The sequence below is a fragment of the Geotrypetes seraphini genome, chromosome 9 (genome assembly GCF_902459505.1).
Source record: "Geotrypetes seraphini chromosome 9, aGeoSer1.1, whole genome shotgun sequence".
Classification (NCBI taxonomy): domain Eukaryota; kingdom Metazoa; phylum Chordata; class Amphibia; order Gymnophiona; family Dermophiidae; genus Geotrypetes; species Geotrypetes seraphini.
In genome coordinates this window covers 99,244,046-99,271,587 of record NC_047092.1, presented here as the reverse complement: position 1 = coordinate 99,271,587, position 27,542 = coordinate 99,244,046, and the positions used below count along the sequence as shown (strand labels likewise).

At 41.5% G+C, this 27,542-nt stretch overlaps 2 protein-coding genes across 12 annotated transcripts in view; one reads left to right on the top strand and one right to left on the bottom strand.

Annotated features, from left to right (window-relative positions):
• PARL (presenilin associated rhomboid like) overlaps nt 1-11,677 on the top strand; it is a 592,851-nt gene extending 581,174 nt beyond the window's left edge. For all 3 annotated transcript variants that reach the window (XM_033957698.1, XM_033957696.1, XM_033957699.1), the window contains one exon: nt 9,714-11,677. In XM_033957698.1, coding sequence (XP_033813589.1) covers nt 9,714-9,782 — 69 coding nt within the window. In that variant the 3' untranslated portion in view covers nt 9,783-11,677. The remainder of the gene's footprint in view (nt 1-9,713) is intronic.
• Nucleotides 10,664-27,542, bottom strand: part of YEATS2 (YEATS domain containing 2) — a 1,675,245-nt gene continuing 1,658,366 nt past the window's right edge. For all 9 annotated transcript variants that reach the window (XM_033957686.1, XM_033957691.1, XM_033957693.1 and 6 more), the window contains 2 exons: nt 11,406-11,479; nt 10,664-11,091 (listed from right to left, as the gene is read on the bottom strand). In XM_033957686.1, the coding sequence (XP_033813577.1) occupies nt 10,953-11,091; nt 11,406-11,479 (213 nt within the window). In that variant the 3' untranslated portion in view covers nt 10,664-10,952. The remainder of the gene's footprint in view (nt 11,092-11,405; nt 11,480-27,542) is intronic.

Sequence of the window (27,542 nt, the reverse complement as noted above, 5' to 3'; positions counted from 1 at the left end):
ACTAGGGAATCCATTATAAAACCTATAGGGTCTTAAAATAGTACTGCTAATATCAAGTTTCAAGTTTAATTAAAATTTCTTATACCGCCCAATCAACCTTCTAGGCGGTGTACAATATTACCTTTGAAGTAGGCATTGAAACGCTCCATTAAGGTCTCAACTAGTCATACTATCACATAGCGTAACAGCTCTGTTACAATAAAGACAATGATGGAGATACCCTAGGCAAAGCTCATGCACCATTACAATAAAGATATAGTCTCCTATTTAATTGCTTAACACCAGTGTTGTAAACTCTACTCTTCTACTTCTCCTTGCCATTATGCATTCCCCCCCATCCCTGTCATCACAGGTCAGGGCAGGTATGAAGAGCTAAGCCATCACTCCTGTAACAAACAAATCTTAAGCCTATCCCTACCAGCCCTGCATCACCTGCACAAAAAAGCCTCTGTAAACAACAAAGATGCCATTCTTAGTGACCTCCTCACAAACAACAACTTGGACATCTTCCTTATCTATCATAGAAACTTGGCTTAAAGACAATGATGGAGCCGCCCTAGGCATGCTTTGCCCCCCCCCCCCCCCCCAGTGTAGCTTCCATCATCAAACCCAACCTCAACCCAAGATTAATAGATGCTATCACACTAACCACGCTTGAATGCTTCATCTTTTCAGTAGGACACAACAGAGATCTTAAAATAGCCTTGATATACAGAGCTCCTCATTCACCGATGACTGTCCTTCTAGCCATCCTTGGCAAGGTGACAATTTCTTACAACTGGATCACCATACTAGAAGATATCTTCACAAACTACCCAGACATAGTCTTCTCACCAGCAGGTCATGTCCTAGACCTAATTTTCATCCAAAATGACTCATCTGCCAACACAATAAACACCAAGTTCTCCATCGAACCATATCACATTCAACCACCCATACACAACAAAACAGTCACCACCCAAGAAATAACCCCAGCAGAAGAAAGTTATAATGAGTCAATCGACTTAAATAATCTCTCCTCGGGCCTTTCTAACCTAACAAGAATACCTGGCATACCCAAGTAAATAATCAAAAAATAACTCAAGTTTACTTCTATACCATAAATTAATTAAAGAGATAAATAAACCTACAAAAAGTCCTACACAGAGTGCTTTCAAAGTGCTATATCAATATTATAAAGTGCTCAGTCACCAACCAAAAAGTGCAGTAGTACCATCAAATGTACCAGCGCTGGTTGTAATGAGGGACCATCATCGCACTAGAGTCCCTCTTGCTGCCATCCAAAGAGCAATAAATATACTATATGCTGTAATGTATCTTTAAAAACTTTTGCTTGCTTTACTTATCTGATCAAAGCAGAATAAACTCAGGATTGGAGGCAGATCAGCAGCGGTGGTACAAACGTTGAAATCATTTCATTTAATTCAAAAAGATGTAAACGCTCTAAACAACTCAGCATTTACATTTGATGGTACTGCATAGAAGTAAACTTGTGGAGTTATTTTTTTGATTATTCTAACACACGTTATTGTAATAGTTGCTCCTTGAGGTTTTTTTTTAGTATACCCAAGTAAATAACCTGTACAAAGGCCTAGCCTCAGTCAAAGTTCTCTTTTTTTAGTTCATAGTTGTCAGTGAACCGAGGAGAGGTTGCAGAGAGGGAATGGTACAAATCCAGGCCAAATGGCATCAAATCCAACTGGAGGAAACTGCATGAAGCATACAAACTAGCTATACTCGACACAAAAAAAGGCCTACTACTCCCAACAACTACTAAAAATCCCCAACCAATCAAAGAACCTTTTTATACTATCCAAAAATATATTCTCAGCACCAAAAGGAGACCAACACCTGAACACCAGCCTCGACAGCAAATTATTCGGACTACTTCACTGAAAAAATAGACCATATACGTTCCCATCTGGGAACTGTCACACAACTGACACCAATACCCTTCTGTTTAAATGGAATCCCCAAACCCACAACTGAAAAACCCACTTCAACAATATCTCACTTGATGACCTTACTGAGATCATTGTCTCCCTTCAGCCATTTGGCTCCATCCTAGATCCCTGCCTATCACAGGTGAAAGGTGAAGTGAAAGATGCTTTTGCACGCTCAGTCCTCCCTATAAGCTGAAAATCTTGACCCAGATATACTTTATTTCAAAGATTCTGGAAAAAAACCGGTACTTGACTACATTCCTTTACTGTCAACAAAAATTCAATCAGGTTTCCAGAAATTTCATAGCACTGAAACTATCCTAAACTAAACTAAACCTTGGTTTTATATACCGCACCATCTCCACGAATGCGGAGCTCGGCACGGTTTACAGGAAGAAAGATGAGAGAGGAACTACAGTGGAGAGATTAAAGAGTTAGGTGTAAAGGGGGAAGGTGAGAGGCCTAAGAGGGGGGAAGTGTTACAGTTTAGAGAATAGCCAGGTTTTTAGGTGTTTGCGGAAGAGTTGGAGGGAGCTTGAGGTTCGTAGAGGGGAGGGGAGGTTATTCCAGATCTCAGTGATTCTAAAGGGGAGGGATGACCCAAGTTTGCCTCCTTGATATCCTCCTAACATCAAATCCCTTGATGGACTTTTGAGCTTTAGGAAAGCAATAAAAACCTACCTCTTCACCCGACTCCTCAGGACAAGCTAGCATTCAGACTGTTACTCCCAAATCACTTAATAGATGTCCAACTGACTCTCATTGTGCATGCTTCAGGCTCCAAGTGTCTGGAAATCCAGAACAATTGAACTATATGCACCTCATAGTACTCTATTGCCTTAGTCTTCTGTTAATTGTTATGTGTCTTGTTTGCTGTTATGTATGTTACCATGCTGTTATGTTCTGTTTCCCAAAAGTTTTTGTGGTGGTTACATTGATCCTTGTGTGAAACTCTCTTGATACTCCAGCATGGGAACAAGATTCAGGATTTCACTGGGATTGCAACGCTGACAGTTTGCTGCTATTTTTCCTGATCTACTACTTATCATTTGGATAGCGCTACCAGACATACTCAGCACTGTACATCAGTGGCGTACTAAGGGGGGGGGCCCCCCGGTCCGCCCCGGGTGCACGCCCCAAGGGGGTGCACAGCTGGCCAGGGCCGGATTAAAGGAGTTCAGGGTGCCCAATGCTTAGGGGTTACCATAGGACCGGATGACTCAGGACGTCGGGGCAGATTTTGAATTTGCCCTCGGAAGGTCTCATTTGTCTGGGATTTAGCCTGTGCCCTGAAATCCGGAGAATGCATAAAGCCTGACCAGGTCAGTGGGCGAGCTCCCAGGGGAACGGACCCCAAGTCTGAGAAGGGTGACACACAGTAGGTCCACCAAAGTTTCTCTGTGAAGGTCTATGGAACTGAATCCTTTCCACTGGCAGTGGACCCTACATGGGTCTCTCAGCACTGAAGCCACAAAAATAACCGAATTTTAAAATGAAAAATTAAGAAAAAGATGTAGAGCAGGTTTGAAGATTACTTGCAGAAATTGAAAACTGTAGGGGGGCTCTTTCTCTAAGGTAGAAGGGAACACATTCTCAGAAAAACGTTTGGATTTCTGCAACTCTCGGATTGCAGGAAGGGATTGAACACCTATAGTATGGAAGGGACGTAACAGAATAGGGTTTTACAGGCCTACATTTATAGCACCTACCTGTGATGAATCGCATCTAAAGAGGCACATACATCCACTTCCAGTACAAACCACACCTACTTTTGACATAGGTGCCTCTATTTGGGAATAGGATTGTGTTCTATATATATACTACTTTTTTTTTAATTACTTTTTAAAATCTCCTAAGGTATGATCTCCGGTATCGTATCACATGTCAGGAAGAGGCACATGAATGGAAGCTGCTTTGGGTAAAAGCTCAGTTTTCATCTTTGAAAGGTCATGGGTTTAAATCTCATGTATGGCCAACTCCCCAGCACATAATCCTATTTTATTAGTGGCATTCTACCTTCCAGGTACACCTTGATGCTCACAGTGAGGTCACCATTGGGCAGCTGGAGGCATTTATTTGCTCAGAACTAGAAGCCATGTATCCGAGTGAAAAATCAATTCATTTGTACCCATTCTATTCCAATCAGGATTTTGTAGGCTTCACTCATACCTCCCCTCAGCCTTCTCTTTTCCAAGCTGAAGAGCCCTAATCTTTCCAGTCTTTCTTCATACAAGAGGAGATCCATCCCCTTTATCATCTTGGTCGCTCTCAGTGGCGTACCTAGCATATGTGACACCCGGGGCCCATCATTTTTTTGACACCTCCACCATCTGTATGAAAAACATGATTTTTAGTAACAATCCACACGTCACACCTAGAAAAAGGAAGCATCTTACACACTGCAGTGAGCAGTACATCAATAAACCCATTGTAAAAATAAACAAGCCAGACTAGTACAGATCAATCCTACAGTCAATCCTAACAGAAAACCATGTCTTTTTGAACACACAGAAAACACCTTCGCCTAGTATGTAATCACAAACTAACCCCTCCCCCTTTTACAAAACTGTAGTGTGGTTTTTAGCCACGGTGGTAACAGCTCAGATGCCAACGCTAAAAAACGCTCTACAGTTTTGTAAATGGGGAGATAGAATAAAAATACTTAGACAAAGGTTAAACTGAAGCACCAAGAAGCTGGACTCTGCACACAATGCAACATCACAGAAACAGCGATGCATCTCACCTAAAGCAAAAAATAAATAAATAGAATTTTTTTTCTACCTTGTCTTCTCTGGTTTCTGCTTTCATCTTTTTGTCACTCTCTTCCTTTCATCCACTCTCTTCCTTTCATCTATTCCCGTTCAAGAAACTTTATGCATCCCCCTTCCATTTCTCCCTTCACCCCCATTAGTCTGGCATCTATCTTATTCCCTTCCCTCCTCCAATGGTCTGGCATCTCTCCTCTCCTCTTCTTCCCTTCCCTCTCCCACTCCCATTTCCCACTCTGGCATTTCATTCTCTCCTATCCCTTCCTCCCACTTCCATCAGCATCTGCCCCCTTTCTCTCCCTCCAACCCAATTCCATGCAGTATCCTTCCCCCTTTTCCCGCAATTCCATCAGAATCTTCCCCTTTCTCTCCCTCCACCACGCTTCCATTCCACCCTGATACCCTTTCTCACCCTTCACCATGATTCCATACCACCCTGACCCCACTTTCTCACCCTTCACCATGATTCCAATACCACCTGACCCCCTCTCTCACCCTTCACCATGTTTCCATACCACCCTGACCCCCTTTCTCACCCTCCACACCCTTCCATAACACCCTGACCTCCTTTCTCTCCCTTCACCACCCTACTATGCTCCTTTCTTTCTCCATCCCAAATCAGCAAGGTCCCGCGATGATTGCTTCTGCTCCAGATGAAAGAGATAAATGACGTCGGAGGGGGCTGGGCCGGCAGACGCAGGGAGTTACGGCAAGATCCCACGATGACTGCGGCTGCCGGTCCACACCTCCCCATTTACCTCTTCCGGAACAGAGGCGGTAGACGGCGTAGTCATTGCGGGACCTTCGTTCACTTCAGGGCTGACTCTGCTCTGTTATAAGTACGGCAGCCACGCTGAGGTGCCGTTTGGAGCAGGGTGGGAGGTTCCAGATCTGGCTGGCTGTGCATCCCCTTGGAGCGTGCACACGGGGCATACCTCCCCACTCCTTGGTACGCCACTGGTCGCTCTACTTTGAACCTTTTCTAGTGCCGCTACATCTTTCTTGAGATTAGGAGACCAGAAATGAACGCAATACCAGATGAGGTTGCACCATGAAACGATACAGGGGCATTATAACTTTCTTAGTCTTGTTAACCATCCCTTTTGAAATAATTCCTAGCATCTTGCTTGCTTTCTTGGCCACTGCTGCACATTGGGCAGAAGGTTTCATTGTATTGTCTATAATGATACCCAGATCCTTTTCGTGGGCCCTAACCCCCAAGGTAGACCCTAGCATCCGGTAACTGTGATTCAGGTTATTCTTCCCAATGTGCATCGCTTTGCATTTGTCCACATTAAATTTCATCTGTCATTTGGACACCCAGTCTTCCAATTTCATAAGGTCCGTCTGCAATTTTTCACAATCCTCATGCGTTTTAACAACTTTAATCACCTCACTCGTTGTTCCAATTTCCAGATTATTTATAAATAAGTTAAAAGAACCCCCCATTACAGACCCCTGCAGGACTCTCCTCCATTGAGAAAAATCACCATTTAACCCTACCTTTTGTTTTCTATCCGATAACCAATTCCTAATCCACAACTGAACTTTGCCACCTATCCCATGACACTTTAATTTTCTCAGGAGCTTCTCGTGAGGAATTTTATCAAAAGCTTTCTGATACACTATATCAACCGGCTCACCTTTATCCACATGTTTATTCACACTTTCAAAGAAGTTAAGCAAATTTGTGAGGCAAGATATCAACTGCCCAAACCATGCTCAAAAATAGATCTGCTTTACAATGTCTATAAGACCTAGTTTTACAATTACTATGCAGCTCACTAATGAATGTCTGGGGTGCTGTTGCCAGCCCAAATGGTAGCACTGAGAAACACATGCCAACAAAAAAAACCCCTTTTTTCTTGGTGCCTTGGGTTTTTTTTAACCTGTTCCTGGGATTAATTGGGGAACTGATTCAGAAAATTGCATTAGATAGACCGCATCTGCTCTAGTTTCTTAGATATACTGTATTTTCCGCACTATAAGACGCACCTCGCACCCCAGATTTAGAGGAGGAAAATAAGAAAAAAACATTCTGAACCAAATTGTATACTAATATATACCCAGCACCTTTATATTCCGTCCCAGCCCCCCCAATTAATCATCACTTTTACAATACCCCCTGGCGGTACCTTTAAATTGTGGTGATCGCTGCTGATTATGTCTGGGCCAGCAGCGCACAAGTGTGCTAATGCCTGGGCTCGCAACACTTCCTAATTGTGCTGGTCGCTGGTGCTGCATGGGTGCGCGCCATTTCCTGAATGGCTGCCATCAGTCCCATGAGAACTGACGGCAGCCATTCAGGAATTGGCTGTATAAAGAGATTCCAAAAAAGGCACTAGAACATAACATAAGAATTGCCGCTGCTGGTCAGACCAATGGTCCATCGTGCCCAGCAGTCTGCTCACGCGGCAGCCCTCTGGTCAAAGACCAGCACCCTGAGACTAGCCCTACCTGCGTACATTCGGGTTCAGCAGGAACTTTGTCCTTAATCCCTGGAGGGTGTTTTCCCCTATAACAGCCTCTGGAAGAACATTCCAGTTTTCTACCACTCTCTAGGTGAAGAAGAACTTCCTTATATTTGTATGGAATTTATCCCCTTTTAACTTTAGAGAGTGCCCTCTAGTTGGGGAGGGTGAACAACCTGTCTTTTTCTACTAAGTCTATTCCCTTTATTATCTTGAATGTTTCGATCATGTCTGCTCTCAGTCTCCTCTTTTCAAGGCAAAAGAGGCCCAGTTTCTCTAATCTCTCACTGTACGGCAACTTCTACAGCCCCTTAACCATCTTAGTCGCTCTTCTCTGGATCCTTTCGAGTAGTACTGTGTCCTTCTTCATATACGGCGACCAGTGCTGGATGCAATATTCCATGGCTTGGTACAGCGGCATGATAACCTTCTCCGATCTTAATCATTCCTAGCATTCTGTTTGCCCTTTTCGCTGCTGTTGCGCATTGCGCGGACAGTATCATTGACTTGTCGACCAGTACTCCCAAGTCTCTTTCCTGTGGGTGGGAGTACTGCAGCGGAAATCCTGTATTCGTGTATAAGATTTTTGTTACACTTATTTGTGTATAAGATTTTTGTTAAACCTCATTTGCCATGTCGTGGCCTATTTTTCAAGTGTGTTTATGTCATGATGTAGGTCTTCGCAATCTTTCTGTGTCTTCACTACTTTGAATAACTTCGTATTTGCAAATTTAATCGCTCATCGTACCAGTTTCCAGGTCATTTATAAATATGTTGAAGAGCACAGGTCCAAGCATCGAACCCTGTGGTACTCCACTTGTGACGCTTTTCCATTCCGAGTATTATCCATTTACCCCCACTCTCTGTTTTCTATCCACCAGCCAGTTTTTAATCCATGTGAGTATTTTACCCTCAATTCCATGGCTCTCAATTTTTTGAAGTAGTTGTTCATTCTGAAAATCCAGATATACAATGTCGACTGGGTCACCCTTGTCTATCTGCCTATTTACTCCCTTGAAGTGCAGCAAATTCGTCAAGCAAGATCTTCCTTTGCTGAAGCCGTGTTGGCTGGTCATCAATGATGTGGTCCTTTATCAGCACCTCTACCTCTTTCCTGGTACTGAGGTCAGACTCACCAGTCTGTAGTTTCCCAGTTCTAACATTTGAGGCACCAAATGTAGTGCCAGTGTAGTGATTCTTCAACATGTGAAATCTCAAGAACCTTTGCTTTTCAGTCACTTTCTCCAGTTTTAAAACAATTACAGTGGTTGCCAAAACAAAATGCATTACTTTCAAAATACTGCTCTTGATACAAAAAAAGAGGAAACATAAACATAACATAATAGATGACGGCAGGTAAAGACACAAATGGTCCATCCAGTCTGCCCAACCGATTGAATTTAAATTTTAAATTTTTTTTTCTTCTTAGCTATTTCTGGGCAAGAATCCAAAGCTCTACCCGGCACTGTGCCTGGGTTCCAACTTTTGAAATCTCCATTAAATCCTACTCCAGCCCATCTAAACCCTCCCAGCCATTGAAGCCCTCTCCAGCCCATCCTCCCCCAAACGGCCATATACAGACACAGACCGTGCAAGTCTGCCCAGTACTGGCCTTAGTTCAATTTTTAATATTATTTTCTGATCCTAGATCCTCTGTGTTCATCTCACGCTTCTTTGAACTCATTCACCGTTTTCCTCTCCACCACCTTGGGAGCACATTCCAGGCATCCACCACCCTCTCTGTAAAGTAGAACTTCCTAACATTGCTTTTGAATCTACCACCCCTCAACCTAAAATTATGTCCTCTGGTTTTTACCATTTTCCTTTCTCTGGAAAAAATTTTGTTCTACGTTAATACCCTTCAAGTATTTGAATGTCTGAATCATATCTCCCCCGTCCCTCCTTTCCTCTAGGGTATACATATTCAGGGCTTTCAGTCTCTCCTCAGTCTTCTGGCGCAAGCCTCCTATCAGTTTTGTCTGGACCACTTCAAGTCTTCTTACGTCCTTCGCCAGATCTCCAAAACTGGTCTCCAAAACTGAACACAATAGTCCAAGTGGGGCCTTACTTTCTTCCTTCTACTGGCTACAGCCCAGCATCCTCCTGGCAGCAGCCACCGCCTTGTCACACTGTTTTCCTTCCGATTATTAATCCCCAAATGCATTACTCCTAATCAAACACTGAGGTCAAAGAGCAAACAACATTTATAATACTACAGGCCCTGAGAAAAATATACTTTGAGGAAACAAGAAAAGAACTCTCTATCCTTGAATCAGTTATCTTAGCAGTCAAATAACAGATGAGTAAATTCAAGAAGCTTTAAAAAGGCTTATATATTTTTTCAAGACCTATGGAAAGATAGATTAGACATATATGATATCTTAGCATCTGGGCAAGTGCAGATTTATGTAATTTTTAAATTTATGTTGTATGTTTATTGAGAAGATTGAGTATGCATAGAGTATAATCGATCTAGATAAAGGCAGAATATAAGCTAAACTAAATTTGCTCTGTTTTGTTTTTATCTGTAGATGGTACATGACATATGGCTACAATATAATTTGGAAGAACAGAGAACCACTTGTGAAATTTTGGCATGAGATGCGAACAAAAAGTCCAGGAAAAGGAGGCAAATTCTAATCCCATTGGACTGTTAATAAAACAATTTGTTGTAGAAAGGAACTGAAATGGATATCATTTTCTATCAGAATTTACTCTTGCTCTGTAGCCTTCAAGGTATCTGTTTTTTTTTTCCAAGTTAGGCTTCCTTCTAACATTCTCAACTAAACAAAAAAAGTTGAACTGGCAAAACATGTTATTCCTCATGGAAAATTAATGGTAGCACCAGCTTAGATCACAGATAGTAACATAGTAAATGAATGACAGCAGATAAAGACCCGAGTGGTCCATCCATACATGCTTCATAAATTAATTATTTGGTTTAAATGGTCCTTTTCCTTAGGTATTTCTGGGCCAGAAACCCAGAGCCCTGCCCAGGTTGGGCAGGTGTGCTTAGGTTCCATCTACTGTAGTCTCCATCAAAGCTCACTTCAGCCCTTTTTAACCATCCCTGCCAGCCTGTCCTCAACCGAATGTTTATATACGAGACACAGGCCTTACAAGCCTGCCTAGTACTGGCCTTAGTTCCTTCAATGTATGCCCATTATTTTCTGATTAGAGATCCTGTGTTCATCCTACACTTGCTTGAACTCTGTCACCGTTTTCTTCTTCTCCACCATCTCCATCGGGAGCGGATTCACCCTCTCTGTAAAGATGAAGCAATTCTATTAAATGTAAATTCTGAACTGTCAGCTAAAAATGGTCCTTTGCAAGATGAAAAAAAAAAAGACTTGTATTATATGGGTGGTAGTAAGGTTCTGTGCCAATCATATTGGGACCACAAAATTGAACACCGACCACACTTTCTTAATTGCAAGAGTTAACGAGAATTATTTACAAAAATAAATCACTATAGCTAAAGTAATTGAACAAATTGTTTATTTCATTAGCAGGTAATTCTGAAACCTTGCAACAACCTTGCTTTTATTTCACTAATATTAATCCAGAATTTACATAATAAATTATGTATCACACCTTACAGAATGTTTCAGTACAGTAGTGACATGGATGAACTGACACCCTAACATAACATTCAGAGGATTTAGACACTTATGAAAGTAATTTCTGTTTAATGAATTATTTGTGGCTATATTATTTCTACAGCGAACATCATAAAACATCATGACAAGTTCACTTGCTATAAAATAAGTTCACTCTTCAGTTTCTGGGAATAAAGAATTTCCATGTTCCATGTTTAAACCACCAAAATGTTTGTTCGTCAGAAAATCCATTATTGGATTATTACAGATAGCTTGGTTAATGTTCATCACAGTGATCTCTCTGGGAGGCCTGCCAAAGATAAAGATGACAAAAAAATCAACTAGTTAACAGACTAGAACAACATCAACAGACTTGCATATTATTTTCCCCCATTTATATGTTCAGGGATAGCAGTCCATCACAAGCTTTTTTTTTTTTTCCTTTTTCAAATTACTTTAAAAAACATTTTGTTTGTCCATGCCATTCAAGTGGGCAAACTGGTGAGGTCACAGTTGTTTTTCTATTGCCATATTCTAATGTTCCACTATATTTTGAGTCTAAGTCATACATTCATTTATGCACTTAGATCAAGGTCTATCTTGGACTTCTTGCTTATAACTTACCAGTTGTGAGGCATTGTTTGGTATCCAACAGCTAAAGCATTTCTTAGAATATCACTCACAAATTGTTCTGTTGCCTAAAAATTGAAGAAAAATTTCTGAATCAAATGTGATAGGCAGCACTGCAATATTAGTAATTAAAATCACCATTCAGGTATATTAAAGGAAGAACATCTACAAAATAAAGGAATTAAAAGAAATCTACAGTAATGAAAGTGCATTTTCTGTAGAATGACATCACTATGTGAAATGAGGATTTAATATTAAGGGTTTCTTCCCTTCAGCCAAAAAATGCAAGACAACCAAGGTATTATGGGTGGCAAAACTTTAGTAGGTAGCTTGTATGGAACACACTTCAAACAAAGCCGACATGGATCGTGTTTTGGCAAATGCCTGCTTCAGGGGTTCATACTGTATGAAGTCTGTTATAGGAGCTCTCAGTTTTTCCTTTTGCAAGCAAAAAGGTGTCTTTTCTGGTCTTCATCTGATTTATTATTTTCAGGTTTTTATCCGATTTTTGGGTTTTCTGGTACTCCAGATGTTCCCAGATATCCTGGGACAGCTCTGCCTGGGAGAAGAAATGGTCTCGGGAGGGCAACCCTTTCACTAACTTTTAGGCAGCTTGGCTCACCCTTGATTTATCAGGCACAGGAATGCAGGCTGAGTGGCCCTGTGTCATGGTCCAGAGGCCTGCAGTGGGTGCTGGCTGTGTCCCCCCACTTGTGAGGAGTTAGTAGGGTTGAGGGTATCTTTTGTTTTTTTGTAAATCTTTATTCATTTTCAAAAAATTTCAACAAGTGAACAATATTCATAAAATACATTAATCAATCACTTGACAATCTTATTTGTATTACTTTAAATAACTAAATATAAAAGTCCCACCCCTCCCACCCAAATTCTTTAATACATTTCTATTTTCAGAAACTCCAAGTGTATAATAATTATTCAAAAATATATTAATTAATTACTTGACATACTTATTTGTTTTACTCTAAATAAATAATTATAAAAGCCACACCCCTCCCACCCATCCTGTAAAATGTAATATCGAGGATTTCAAGGTAGCTTGAAGAAACAAGCACCTGGAGAAATCTACAAGCTTGTCTGAAACAGAAATGTTCTCTATAGTCCAGCTGCAGCAGGCACAGCACCTTCCAGTTCTGTAAATATAGTGCATTACTGTCTATGGGAGACATCAGGAAGGGGATGGGCTTGAAATTTAAAGTTTTAAGGGTACCTCCAAAAACCCCTTCTCTGATTTTTTGAAACTTTAAGCTCTCCTGGGCCATGTTTTGCACTAAAATGCTGCCGTGGTAGCCATCTTGGATTTCCTGATTTTATTTTAAAAGCTTCTGTTTGCCTCAAAACACCTTGATTTTGCTTATTGATTTCTATGGACTTCCCAGGCCTTTTTACCCCTATATCATGCCAGCTTTGCCATATGCCACAGGGCAGGTGGGGGTGAGAGCATCGGTCTTAATTCCCTTCAGGGTCTTAGAATCACAGGAAGCTTGTTTGCTAGAGCATTTGAATGGTGACTCAGTGTCAGCGGCGAAGAGCAAGTGGGGAGACACCTCTGAACCCAAGATCCTCAGGTGATCCAGGGCAGAGATTTGACTGATTTTGTTAGCTTAATGTTTGAAGCTTATGTGACTGATAACTTTGTAAAACTTCAAATTTATCCAAATAATTCACAAGTTGCGCATTAACTAAACCTTCTATCACTTTTGTAAATAATGGAATAGAGGCCACTGGGTGAAATACTCACGTCGATCATGGGCTGTATCACTTTTGTTTATACATGCTGTACGACTAAGTCTAAGCCGGCCCACGTCCTGCCCAACTCCCACCCTCGACACACCTCCCGAAACGCCCCATTTAGCTTTTGATGTTGAGCAGCACCATGAGGGCCTAAGTCGTTTAGAAACACGTCCAAAACCTGGTTTGATTATCGTCGCTTGGATGTTTTTGAGAAATGTTCGTCCAAATGCTGACTTAGGCCGGTTTTTGGACATTTTTCTCTTTCGATTATGAGCCCCATATCATTTGTACCATTGATGATTGATTGATGATTATTAAGTGATATATTTATTGTTAATTTGTTTGGACATATTATCACACTTATTGTAAGTTTGAAAATGAATAAAGAATTATAAAAAAAAATAACAAAGGCTAGGGACACTCAATGAAGTTACAGGGAAATATGAATACTTTTTTCACTCAGAGACTAATTAAGCTCTGGAACATATTGCCAGAGGTTGTGGTAAGAGCAGATAGCATAGTTGGTTTTGACAATTTTCCTGTTATTGCAAAAGACATGGGGGAAGCCACTGCTTGCCCTGGATCGGTAGCATGTAATGTTGCTACTCCTTGGGTTTTGGCCAGATACTAGAGACCTTGATTGGCCACTGTGAGAATGGGCTACTGGGCTTGACCCAATAAGGCTATTCTTATGTTCTTAAATAGACTGGATGGAAATGGGATCTCATAGGAGAGTAACAAGGCAGAAACTGCTGCTCTCCAACTGTAATGTCAATATTTACCTCATATGTGTAGAAACTTAGGATGATCCCCAAGCCTTCTGGAATAATGTTCTGTGGATGCCTCAAAAGTGGAACTCCCTGACAACACAGGTCTGACATAAAAGAAAATATAGCATTCCACTATTAAATATTGGTGTGGTTGTATGATGGAATTGGGGATGCTTAGCTACCTAGAAAACCTGCCATTATTGAAGGAACCATGAATTCTGCACTATACCAGAAGATTCTTAGAGAATGACTTGTCACCTCTCTGGATAATAAAGCAACACAATGATCCAAAACACTAAAACAAGTCTGCATATGAATGGCTAAGGAAAAACACAATTAAAATTTTGGACTAGCCTAGCAGAAATCAGAGCTTAACGAACAAAAACCTAAGAATTTGTCTGAATTAAAGCAGTTCCGCAAACAGTGGGCTAAATTTCTCAAAATAAGAGATAGCTCAGAGGAGATATAATAGAGTTCTATAAAATAGTGGAGTGAAGCGGATAGACATGAGTTGCTTGTTTATGCTTTCCAAAAATACTAGGACTAGGGGCATGTTTTGAAGCTAGTAAGTAGTAGATTTAAAAAAAAAAAAAAAATAGGAGAATGGAATTCGTTTCCGGAGAATGTGGTGAAAAAAAGGTTTGGATAACTTCCTAAAAGAGAAGCCCATAAGACATTGTGGACATAAGATGTGTGGAAATCCATTCTAGGATAAGCTGCATAAAATGTTTTATTTTTTGGGAACTTGCCAGGTACATGTGACCTGGATTGGCCACTGAGATACTGAGAAACATAGAAACATGATGGCAGTAAAAGGCCAAATGGCCCATCTAGTCTGCCCATCCGCAGTAGTAATTATCTCCTTCTCTCTCTTAAGAGATCCCACATGCCTATCCCATGCCTTCTTGAATTCAGACACAGTTTCTGTCTCCACCACCTCTTCTGGGAGACTGTTTCACCACTCTTTCTGTAAAAAAGTATTTCCTTTGATTACTCCAGAGCTTCATTCTATGCCCTCTCTTCAATTGAAAGAAATTTGACTCATGCGCATTTACACCACATAGGTATTTAAACATCTCTATCATCTCTCTCCTCTCCTCTGCTCTCCTCCCTCCTTGAGGGGCCGCAATCCAGTCAGGTTTTCAGGATTTCTCTAATGAATATGCACTGCTTTCAATACATTTTCACTGGGGAAATCCTGAACACCTGACTGGATTGCGGCCCTCGAGGATTGACTTTGACACCTGTGCTCTAAAGTATACATATTGAGATCTTTAAGTCTGTCCCTATACCACGCACCATTTTAGTAGCCTTACATTATCCTTTTTATATTACATTATATTAGTGACTTTTATTCTGCCATTACTTTGTGGTTCAAGGCGGATTACATAAGAGGTTATCTGGACAATTACAGAAGAGTTACATAGTTGAGCGGGTTACTTTGGGGGATTGAAATGCTTCCTGCGGAGTTAGTTTATCTTGATTGATTTCTTGAATAGGAGGGTTTTTATTTCTTTTCTGAAAGTTTTGTAGTCTGGTGTCATGAAGTTTTGTAATCTGATGTCATGAAGTTTTAGCTGCCAAGTTTCAGACTATTCTTCAAGCTTTGTGAGGTCTTTTGTCATGTCATTCACACCATCCTGGATATCTAACTTGAAGAAGTATGATCATGTGACTCCTTTCTATTGCATTGGTTGCCAGTAGAGGCATGGATTAAGTTCAAGTATGGATGTATCGATGTCAGGTCAAAAGCACGCTGGGACAAAGGCGCGCCCAGACAATTGAGCACAGCGTGGAGGTGCGCGCTGCTCAAAATTACTGTTTTTAGGGCTCCGACGGGGGGGCGTGGGGGGGAACCACCCCACTTTACTTAATAGACATCGCGCCGCATTGTGGGGGGTTGTAACCCCCCCCACATTTTACTGAAAACTTAACTTTTACCCTGTTTTTAGGGAAAAAGTTAAGTTTACAGTAAAATGTGGAGGGTTATTTATTTTTATTTTATTTATTTATTTATTTGGATTTCTATCCCGTCCTCCCAGTAGCTCAGAACGGTCTACAAATGAACATACACAGTGGAGAGTAAATAGACATATAAGTAATACAACAGGTTTAGTAATTGGATTTATAGATTTTGGAGAGAATTAAATACAGGGAGAGTATAGCAGAAAGAGAGAAGGGGGAAATACAGTAGTTTAGTTTAAGGAAAGTTATATGCGTTTAGATACAATTTGTTGGTGGAGAGAGTAAGAGAGGGTTATATTGGAGTTTTGGGGAGGAGATAGGAGAGTGGAGGGGGGCGTAAGGGGGGGAGAAGACAGAGGAGATCTTTAGTTGAAGAGGAGGGTCTTTACCGATTTCCTGAAAGTTAATAATGAGTTCTGTTGTCTAAGTTGGGGGGGAGTTGGTTCCAAAGGTGTGGAATGAAGTGGCTGTAGGATCGTTTGTGGGCTGTTTCTGTGAGCAGGGATCTTCCGGGGGGGGGGTGCATAGGCGTATCTCTGACTTTGAGCGGAGGGTGCGAGTGGGGTTGTAGATGGGTAGCTTGGATTTTATGTAGGAGGGGGTGGTGGAATAAATTCTCTTGTGGGCAATTGCCAGGGCTTTGAAAGTACAGCGTTAGCTAATTGGGAGCCAGTGTTCAGCATGGAGTGCCGGGGAGATGGAATCGTGGTAGTTGAGGTTGTGTAGGAGGCGGATGGCTGCATTTTGGACCCGTTGGAGGCGTTTGATATTATTTTTGGTTAGTCCATTAAATAGGGAGTTACAATAATCCATTCTGGAAAGGACATATGCGTATAGGAGTTGGGCGAGGTCTGGTGTGGAGATGTAGGGTTTGATCCTTTTCAGTTGGCGAAGGTAGTAGAAGGAGGTGGAGACTACTTGGGATATGTGGGCAGATAGGGATAGGTGTCCATCTAGGGTTACTCCCAGGCTGCGAACTTGATCTGCTGCCGTTAGTAGAGTGGAATCCCATGTTAGTGTAGGTCGTAGGTATTTGGTGTTTTTGTTTCTGATCCATAGGAGTTCGGTTTTGGAGGCGTTAAGTTGAAGCTTGTTGTTTGACATCCAAGTTTTCATGTCAGTGAGGCAGAGTTCGAGGTTAGCAATTTGGGATGGCCGGTTTTCGCCTAAGGGGAGGAGCAGTTGGATGTCATCTGCATAAGAGTGGATTTTGATTTTATATTTTTGCGCTATATCGATGACGGGTTTGATGTAGAGGTTGAATAGGAGGGGGGATAGAAGGGCGCCTTGAGGAACACCATATTTGATAGGCTTAGGGTTAGATTTATGTGTCCCTAGTAGGACAGTTTGGGTCCTTTGGTGAAGGAAGGAGGTGATCCATTGGAGGGCTGTGTCTCTGATTCCGAGGTCGTGGAGTCTAGATGTGAGTAGGTGGTGGTCAACTGTGTCGAAGGCAGCGCTAAGGTCAAGTAGGACTAGTAGGGCGTCATTGCCTTTGTCGAGTATTGACCAGCTGTCGTCGATGATATCGAGGAGTACTGATTCTGTGCTGTGGCCTTTACGGAAGCCGGATTGGGCTGGGGATAGGGCGGCTTGTTCTTCAATGAAAGGGTGTAGGCGGTGGAGCACAATTCGTTCAAGGAGTTTGGAGACAATTGGGAGGTTGGAGACTGGGCGATAGTTGCCAGGTTCATTAGGATCAAGGGAGGGTTTTTTGAGAGTGGGCTTGATAATAGCTGATTTCCAGCTGAGGGGGACAGTTCCAGTAGTTAGAGAGGTGTTAATGATGGGGAGGATGGATTCTGCCATGGCGTCTCCGGCAGATAGCAGGAGGCTGGACGGGCAGGGGTCGAGGATGGTGTTGGAGGGTTTGAGTTCTCTCAGGGTTTCGAGGACCTCCGCATGAGTAGTTGGATGAAATTGGGAGAGAGTGGTGGAAGGGGGGGTATATAGAATTGGCTGGAGCTGAGTAGGATTGGGTTTGGTGTTGACGTCGAGGTTAGCTCGGATTTTTTGTACTTTGGACTGGAAGAAGTCCGAGAGAGTTTTGCTATCGAGTTTTGTTTGGTTGGTTTGATTATTCCTTTGGGCGTTGGTGAAGAGATGGTTGGTGAGGGTGAACAGTTGTTTAGATCTAGAAGGGGCTTGTTGTAGGAGACGAGCGTAGTAGGTCTTTTTTGCTTCTAGAATGGCAGTTTTGTATGTGGTGGATATGCTTTTCCAGTGGGTTTTGGTTTCATTGTCCGGGTGTTTGGCCCAGATCCTTTCTGCTTTTCTCAGGGATCGTTTTATGGATCGGAGGTCATTAGTGTACCAGGGAGCAGGTGCTTTGTTGGTGATTATTTGGGTTGTTTTTGTCTGGACCAGGTTGTTATAGAGGGATTGGATGTTAGAGTGCCATGTGGCGGCTGCCAGGTCAATTGATAGGGGATGTTGGGTACAAGATTCATTTAGGGTGCGAATACCTGCGGCCATATCTTGAGGGTTGACTGAATTAGGGAGTTGACGTTGGGTGGGGGGGTGGGATCTTTATGTGGGGTTAGGGCAGTATCGAGTGGGAGTTCGAATTCAATGAGGTGGTGGTCTGACCATGGGACAGGTGTGGAGGTGTAAGTTTGCTGGGGCTCTGCCGTTGGGTCTCTGAGGGTGAAGAGCAAGTCTAAGATGTTGCCTGCTGAGTGCGTGGGGGTGGTTATAGCTTGGTGGAATCCTAGGTCGGAGAGGGAGGAGAGGAAGTTGTCAATTTGTCCTGAGGTGTTGGGGTAGTCTGGGAAGTTGAAATCTCCTAGGATTGTCATGTGTTTGTGTGAGATGGTTAGTTCAGTGATAAATTCGAGTAGGGTTTCTAGGGTATCTGCTGGGGAGTTGGGAGTTCTGTAGAGGAGTATGAAGGCGGTTTTTTGTTTGTGGCCTAAGGTGAACGCAATAGCTTCTAGGGAGGGAATGTTGATGGAGTTTATTAGTTTTGGTGTGGCGGAGGTTTTGATAATGGAAGTCACTCCACCTCCTTTCCCAGAGGTACGCGAGCAGGTTAGGGCTTGGTAGCCTGGAGGACATAATTCGCCTAGCGTTATCCCCTCGTTGTCTTGGAGCCAGGTTTCGGTGATCATGAGGGCGTCCCAAGTCTTGTCGCAGATGAGGTCATGTAGGAGGAAGGATTTATTGTTGACTGATCTTGCATTGATGAGTGCCAATTTGAGTGTGTTTTGAGAGGGGGTTTGTGGAGAGGTTACAACCCCCCATAATGCTGGCGCGATGTCTATTAAGTAAAGTGGGGGGGTTCCCCAACAAAACCCCCCGTCGGAGCCACTAAAAACTGTAATTTTCTTCGGCGCGTGCCTTTGTCTTTCGCACCATTGTCTATGAACCGGATGTATCTGTTTCAAGGTATTGTCCCAGAATATCTCATGAAATCCTTTGTAATCAAAAACTCCAAACACTCTAGGAAATCTAATGTGTCATTCTCTTTTCCATCTGCCAAGGGTGGTAAATTTTAAAAATTTCAACAGCATTTGTTGTCCTTTGAAGACGCATTATGGGATAAGGATTTGAATTACTTAATTATGTCTTCTAACTCTTACCAATAGTTTTGACGTGCTTTAAAAATGCATCTCTTTATTGAATCATTCGGAAATTAGATATACCATATTCTGCTACTGTATTCATTTTTGTATTCTCTATCTTTTGTGAACCACATAGAACTTAGCGGTACTTGCAGTATAGAAGTGAGTTCTTATGTTATGTTATGTTTTATGTCTACTCTATTGCAGATTTTGGTATTTTATCTAACAGCTCTTCAGCAATATTGCTTATAAAATTGTTAAAAACAGCAGAACCTTGAAGCACACCTTTCCTCAGAGCGATCCCCACTGTCATCTCCCACTTAACCAGTTCATGACCCAGCCCGCCACTTTGGAGCCCATCCCAAGAGCACTCAGTTTATTTATTAGCCATCTGTGTAGTACACTGTCAAAGGCTTTCCTAAAATCTAAATACACCTCTATCCACTTCTCTGGTCACCCAGTCAAAGAAATTGATCAGATTTGTGTGACAAGACCTACCTACATGTTGCCTCTGGTCTGTAATCCACCGGATTCCAGAAACTTTATCATTCTCTGTTTACTACAGAAGTCAGACTTACTGGCCTGTAATTCCATACTTCTTCCTTACTTCCACTTAGGGACCACATCCACCCTTCTCCAGTCCTCTGGTATCACTCCCGACTCTAGAGAAGCAGTGAAAAGGTTAGTCAGTGGAGCAACCGGATCTTCCCTTAGTTCCTTTAGCACCATCTGGCCCCATCGCTTGTCTACCTTTCATTTAGCTAGCTCCTTATGAACACAACCCTCTGAAAATCGATTGGGGTCTACCATGTTTGCATTTGCATTCTGTGGTCCTGTGAACACAGAACAGAAATATTTGTTAAGCAATTTAACCTTTTCCTTATCAACTTCTACATATTTTCCCCCTTCATTTTTGAGTCTTATAATGCCACTTTTGTACTTCTTCCTATCACTGATATATCTAAAAAATGTTGTTTCCCTGTTTTACTATGTCAACTATTTTTTTTCCATTTGTATCTTTGCTTTCTTGACTTCTCGACCAGCCTCTCTTAACTTTTCCAGATATTTATGCCCTTTCTTCCTCTTTTGCAATCTTTTGTAGTTTACCTTCTCAGCAGTAGCTGATCCCATTTACAGAACCAAAGTGGCCTGCTTTTCTTTTTACTTGCCTCACAAAAAGATTTGTCGCCCTTCCAGTTTTTCCCACTGCATTTCTACTCCATCCAGATAATTCCTTGACATAATCCCCCATCCGAACAAAGTTAGTTTTTTAAAAAGTCTAAAACCTTTGCTTTTGAATGAGCCCTCTCTATACCCATCTTAATATCCTACTGGACTTAGTGCTTACAAACAGGGAAAGTTTTTCTGATGATACAGTGGGTGATCACTGGATGCCAGATGATCACCCACTGTATCATCAGAAAAACTTTCCCTGTTTGTAAGCACTAAGTCCAGTAGGACCCCATCCCGCTTGGATTCCATTACCAACTTCTGGAATAGTTCTCCTTGTAGAGAATCTAGGATCTCCCTACAAAAGGGTCCCTGCAAAAGGGATACCCCAAACAACATCTGGCATGTTAAAATCACCTTTTAGTAAAACTTCCATAGTCATGTGGTAAATATATTTACATTGGTTTGATTTATAGACCTCCTTCACAGATGTCAGAAATGGACAGAAATTTAATAGTAGACATTCAGAATATACAGTCATATGACAAAATTAGAACACTCTGTAAGGATTGTTAGTGGTCCCCACAATAGCCAGAGTGTACTACACAGATGGCTAATAAATAAACTGAGTGCTCTTGGGATGGGCTCCAAAGTGGCGGGCTGGGTCATGAACTGGTTAAGTGGGAGATGACAGTGGGGATCGCTCTGAGGAAAGGTGTGCTTCAAGGTTCTGATGGGGTCACTTGAGAGGCGCCCTTACACATGCCAGGTCCCAGTTTCAGTTCCCTCACTGAAGATTCACCAGGAAGTACAATCAAAAAGGCACAGCCAGAGGTGATTGCATAAAGAATATATTATAGAAATAGGCTTACAGAAAAGCAATATTTATAAGCATTACAATTAAGTAGAGAGCAAAGCAGTTTCCCTGCCTTAGAGTTCAGAGGAAAAGAGAGACATAGAAGCCTGAAGTTCCAGGGAAAGGCAGAGAGAGAAAAGGGGGATGGGGTGATGGTCCAAGATTCGTGTTCCATAGATAAAGAGAAGGATAGACAGAGAAAGAGAGAGCTCAAGAGAAACAAGAGAGGACCAGAGTGCCAAGAGCCAAGAGAGGGGGGTGATGCTGCAAGGGGGCTTTTATAGTTTGGAAACTTATTCTAAAAACCAGAATCTATTGAGCTTCAATCTCCCCCCTCCTTCGTAGACAGGAGAAAAATAGGTTGTAGTCATATATGTATTTCCAGTCTGTCTCTGACAATAATTTCTGATTAACTTTAGTTATCTGTGCACCTGGACCCATTGTCCTAAGCACCCTCTTAATCAGACATTAACACATTAACACCTTTTAGCTAATCATGATTCAATCAGGGCTACTTAAAACAGTCTCCCTGCCCTCAGGGTCTATCTGCATTCACATGCCAGAGTCAGATTGATATAATTTCACATAGGCCTTCGCTGACATTAGTAATGCCAACTGAAAATGCTGAATGCTAGCGATAGCTATGCTGACATCTCCCATACTTTTTTTATTTTTATTCTTTGAAATGAGGGCAAGCTTGTGGTACCCTTCTATGAGCAGCCAGTCTGCATTTCGCAGATGCCTCGTTTACCTCCAACAGCACGTCCCCTGTCCTGCAGAATCTCCAAGCTATGAAGATAAACAGTTCCCATTATGAGTTCATATATGCTACCCTAGTATGCTTATATCTTACCCATCGTTGAGCGAATGAACGGTGCATAAGGGATGCAGGAAGCTCTCTCAGGCATAAAGGTACCAAGATGTCATGAGACAGTATGCAAGTATGGGATAATATTATGTCTGACCCTGGTAATGCAATAGGCCATGCCAAATTAAAACCAAATTAGAACCAAATTAGCAAGTGTCAGAGAAGATACTGGAAATACATGTATAACTGCCTTAAAAGCTAGAAGGAACTTTGTATGATATGCGTTGTAAAGAAATGTACATGTGTTTCACTTTACAGCAAAGGAAAATCATAATAATACATAGCAAAATTTGTACAATAATTAAGATAATGATAGGGTGAATTAAAACATTAAATACGTGGTTTGCAGTAGGCGAATACCCAAAGAAAAGTTCCCAAACTGAGACATGAGTGTCTCGTAGCAAATTTTCTACAGTTTATGCAATGTGTCCATGTGTTTTCTGGAAAATTACTCTCATATGGACCCCCTTTCTTGTCAAAATATTTGTGTACAATATCTGTGAGTTCTTGAAAATCAAAAGGGTTCATATTTGAGGCTGCGGTCTGCCTTGGTACCTGGGCCTTGCTCATCCCTGGCCTTTGAGATTGAAATGCTCCCACTGATGAAGGAGGGAGACTTTAGTTAATAGGTAGAAAAAAATGAGGTAAAGTGTCTTAGGCAAGAGTCATTGGCATAAATAATACATTTATACCCACACTTGCACACACTTTAAAATGCAAAGGTTACTACCTGAAATTTACAGGCAAAAGTTTAGCAGGAAAAAATATAAGAAGTCTGTTAGAAGAGGACAGATGCCAGCTGCCAGTTCCAGTCCAGTGTGCACTGGGCCTTTCACCAGGGCAGAGACTAACAAGAAATAGAATTAAAAGCACTAGGTAAAAAAGTAAAAGTTATTAATAGAGATGTGGCGTGTCTTAATTGAGTGACTGTTTTCACTTTGAACCCTACTTTTCTTCAGAGCAGCTCAAATATTCTTAGAGCAACACACTCTAGCAAAGCATAAAATGCAAACTGGCACAGGTAACACTACAAAGACTTTTGATAGTAAAATCTCACCAAATATAAAACCCAAAATATTACTGAAACTTTTCACAAGTGTGTCATCCAGTCTAAAACAATTTAAGGGTTCCAGAAGGTCTTTTGATTTATATCTAACTCTGTCTATCAATCAAAAATACAAAGTCTATTGATAAGTAAAATCTCACCAAGTATAAAACCCAAAATATTACTGGAACTTTTCACCAGTGTGTCATCCAGTCTAACGTACAATCAATCTAAGGGTTTTCCAAGGTCTTTTGATTTCTATCTCACTCTGTCTATACATAATCCTAATGCACAGTGCATACAAGGAAAAAAAATTGAATTCTACTTACCCAAATGAAATCATCAGGAAGGACCGAGATGAACCCCCAAAATGTAAGGATCGCTAACACACTCCATGAAATATTAAGTTCTTTCTTAAGAAATATTCACATATCAATGTCAAATCTTTTTTTTAATTTATCTCTGGAAAAAAAGTGATGTAATTGCAGGTAAACAACAAAATTTTCCTTGATTTACTCATGAAACAAAAGATATCCACAAAAATGTGTTTTCTAACTGGGGAATAAATTGACACCTTGCAAATTGACCCTTTGGCTGAAATAACTGAAGTGAGATGCTTCTTGTAGCCGTCTACCAATCTCTGACATTGGTCTGAGGAAAGTTTGGCCCACTCCTCAATGCACAATTCTTTCAGCTGTGAGATGTTTGAGGGGTTTCTTGCATGTACAGCTCATTTCAAATCACCCAACAGCATCTCAAAGGGATTAAGATCAGGGCTTTGACTCATCCACTCCAGGACTCTCCGTTTCTTAGTTTTCAGCTAGTCCTTGGTGGATTTACTGGTATGTTTTAGGTCATTGTCGTATTGCAGGGTCCAGTTCGCTTCAGTTTTAATTTTCTTACAGATGGTCTCACATGTTCCTCAAGCACCCTCTGATACACGGTAGAATTCATGGTGGATTCTATGATGGTGAGCTGGCCATGTCCTGCTGCAGCAAAGCATCTCCAAACCATGACACTTCCACCTCCATACTTCACAGTTGGTATGAGGTTCTTTTCCTGGAATGCTGTATTTGGTGTACACCAAACATGTCCTCTTTTATGCAGTCCCTATAATTCAATTTTAGACTCATCTGTTCATAGAACACTGTTCCAGAAGTCCTGGTGTTTGTCTATGTTCTCTCTGGCAAACTTCAGTCTGTCACACTCCTTGATGTTTCTCTTAGAGAGCAAAGGTTTCCTCCTTGCACACCTCCCATGCAAGTTAAATTTGTGCAGTCTCTTTCTGATTGTAGAGGTATACATTTTCACATCAACAGTAGCAAGAGCCTGCTGTAGGTCCCATGATGACATTTTAGGGTTTTTCGAGACTTCTTTTAGCATCTTGCGGTCTGCTCTGGCGGGTCAACTTGCTTGGACAGCCATGTTGGCAGTTGTTTGGAAAGTCCTCCACTTGTACACTATTTTCCGGACCTTGATCATGTCACACCTTTATTGAGATCCCTTCACTGGCTTCCTGTTTACTGGAGGATCACAAGGAATCTCTAATTCTAGGAGCTCTCAGAAATATAAACTTAGCTTTCCCACTTTAAAGGAATAAAAACTATGGCCAATTTTTGTCAATCATTTTCTTTTTTTATTTCCTTCTATTAGAGTTCTCTCTCATCTATGCACTTTTTGTAAAGTACTGAAGACATATTTATTTCAGAAATTTGATCTTTCTTTTTCTAATAATCAATCATAAAAGATAAAATTCTGGCCCAAAAGATATAGTTTCTGCTCTAATCTCCTGTATAACTTTATTAATATTTTGTTAACCGAGTTGAGCCTTCCTGTATCGGTATCATGAATGGGTATAAAAAATCACTTATAAACTGCTACAATCTTCTTTCTGAAGGCCTCAGACAGCTCTTTTGATCTCATCTTGGTGTTCACTCTCACCACAGCAGTCATGAGCATACCAAACTAAATGTCTGGGGTTTAAGTAGGGCAAACCTCCTTCAAAATGCTGATTAACAATGTTTTAATCATGTGCACCTGATGTGATAAACCTATGTATAATTTGAGCCATTTTAAGTGGGAGGATATGTAGGGGTGTCCTAATTTATTCCTCAGTTAGAATATACATTTTTTTGGATATCTTTTATTTCATGAGTAAATCAAATAAAAGTTTTGTTGTTTCCAGACATAAATAAAAAAAAAGATTTGACATCAATATGTGAACATTTCTTAGGAAAGAAATGAATATTTCTTGAGGTGTTCTAATTTTGTCATATGACTGTCTACTATTAAATTTCTGACCACTTCTTCCGTCTGTGAAGGAGGTCTATATATCACACCAATGTAAATATATTTACCATTCCGTCTTTCTAAATTGATCCACAGTGCCTCTTTCTTGCCTTGCAGATCCTGCAATTGTGTGGCTTTAATATGATCTCCCCCCTTCTTCCTACCCTGTCTTTCCTGGTATAACTACATCTCAGTCATGTTTGTCCGTGAATCATGTCTCTGTGATCACCACTATATCCAACTCATCTTCTTCCATCACTGCTTCTAGATCCAGAATTTTGTTTCCCATACTTTGAGCATTAGTATACTGCTTTTCCCATCCATTTAGAGGTATTTAGTGATTTACTTACCTGAGGGCTTATACTCACCCAGTGGCTTTGATCACTCTTCCCCATCACTTCTAGTGTAAAGCCCTCTTCAGTAGATTTTCCAGCCTGCATTTCTTCCCTTCTTTGATAGATGTATACCATCCCTGACAGCAATCACACATTCATCTCCAGGATGCGTGCTTCTCTGACTTGGCACTTACCCTCGACAGGAAGGATGGACAAGAACACCACCTGCACACCTGACTCACCTTCTCTCCCACAGCCACAAAGTCACTTTTGATATGTTTGGGTACCTGGCAGTATCATTAGTGCTTTGGTCTTTCCTCTCCCTGGGATGCTCTCATCTCCTCCACTTCCAGGGCAGCATACTGGTTCTTGAGTTCAAGGACTGGTGGAGAGAACAATTCCAATCTTGCAGGATTCCGTAATCTGAGTCCAGCTGTCTTCCCTCAGCTCAGCCTCTCTACTCCACTACTAGAAATCTTTGATATTTCATGAACCATTTCAACGACGTATCTCTCACTCTCATGGATGCTTCTCAGTCTTGCCACCTCCTCTCTCAGTTCCTTTACTTCCATAATGAAGGATTCAAGCTGAAGACAGCTGGCACATGGAACCAATCCCTCTGGTTGGGTAACATTTTCTGTTTGCATAGAGACAGAAGCTGTAACTTGAGCAGCAGCTTTGGTGACATGTTTCTTAACCATAATGTAGTTGTAGAAGTAACACCTAGAAGAAAACAGAAAGAATAGAAAAATCCTACCAAAGTGATGGCTGAAGAGCCAAAAAAAGCTCCGCTTTGGGGTGGGTAGGTGGGAATTAACCTTAGAGTTCAGTCTCAAATTAAAAGGCTGAAACCAGCCAGAGGTCTCTCCTCAAGGAGCGCTTTCAGTTAGGGTAAGAGGATTCACACCTCCATGAACGGCCTGAGTTTAAGAGTTTTCCAGGCCTCTCTCCTACTTACTACTCTCCAAAGTCTCAAAAAGGTCCTAAACAAATCCAAAGAAACCTTATATTTATATGCAAATCATATGCAGTTCACAGGTTGCTGTTAAAACTATTTTTAATGAGCTTTATGGTCCTGTGGCAGCTCTTATGTACTTCTATGTTTATTCCTGGCAGAATTCTGCACATAAAAACAGAAAATTCTGTGCAAAATTTTTCAAAACTGCGCACAATATTTCAAAATTCTGCAAAGTTTTATTTGTAGTATTGTGCAAAGAATTCCCCCCCATCCTGAGGCCTGAAATTTCGTCCTGCCTTTTCCTTTCTCAGGTTCCTGCTTCCTCTGTTCCCTCTCTCACTCTAACTGCAGCCTCTGGCCTCTGTTTCCCTCTAAATCCTACCTCTTACACTTGTACCCTGTATCCACTCCCCGGTCTTCATGGTGTAGCATCTCTTCCTCTTTTCACTGGCTAAGAATCTCTTCTTCTCTGCCCACCCCTTTCCTGGGTGGGCAGACTCATCTCTCTACCATCCCCCCACCCCCTTGTGGATCCAGCATCCATGCTCCCTCACCTCACC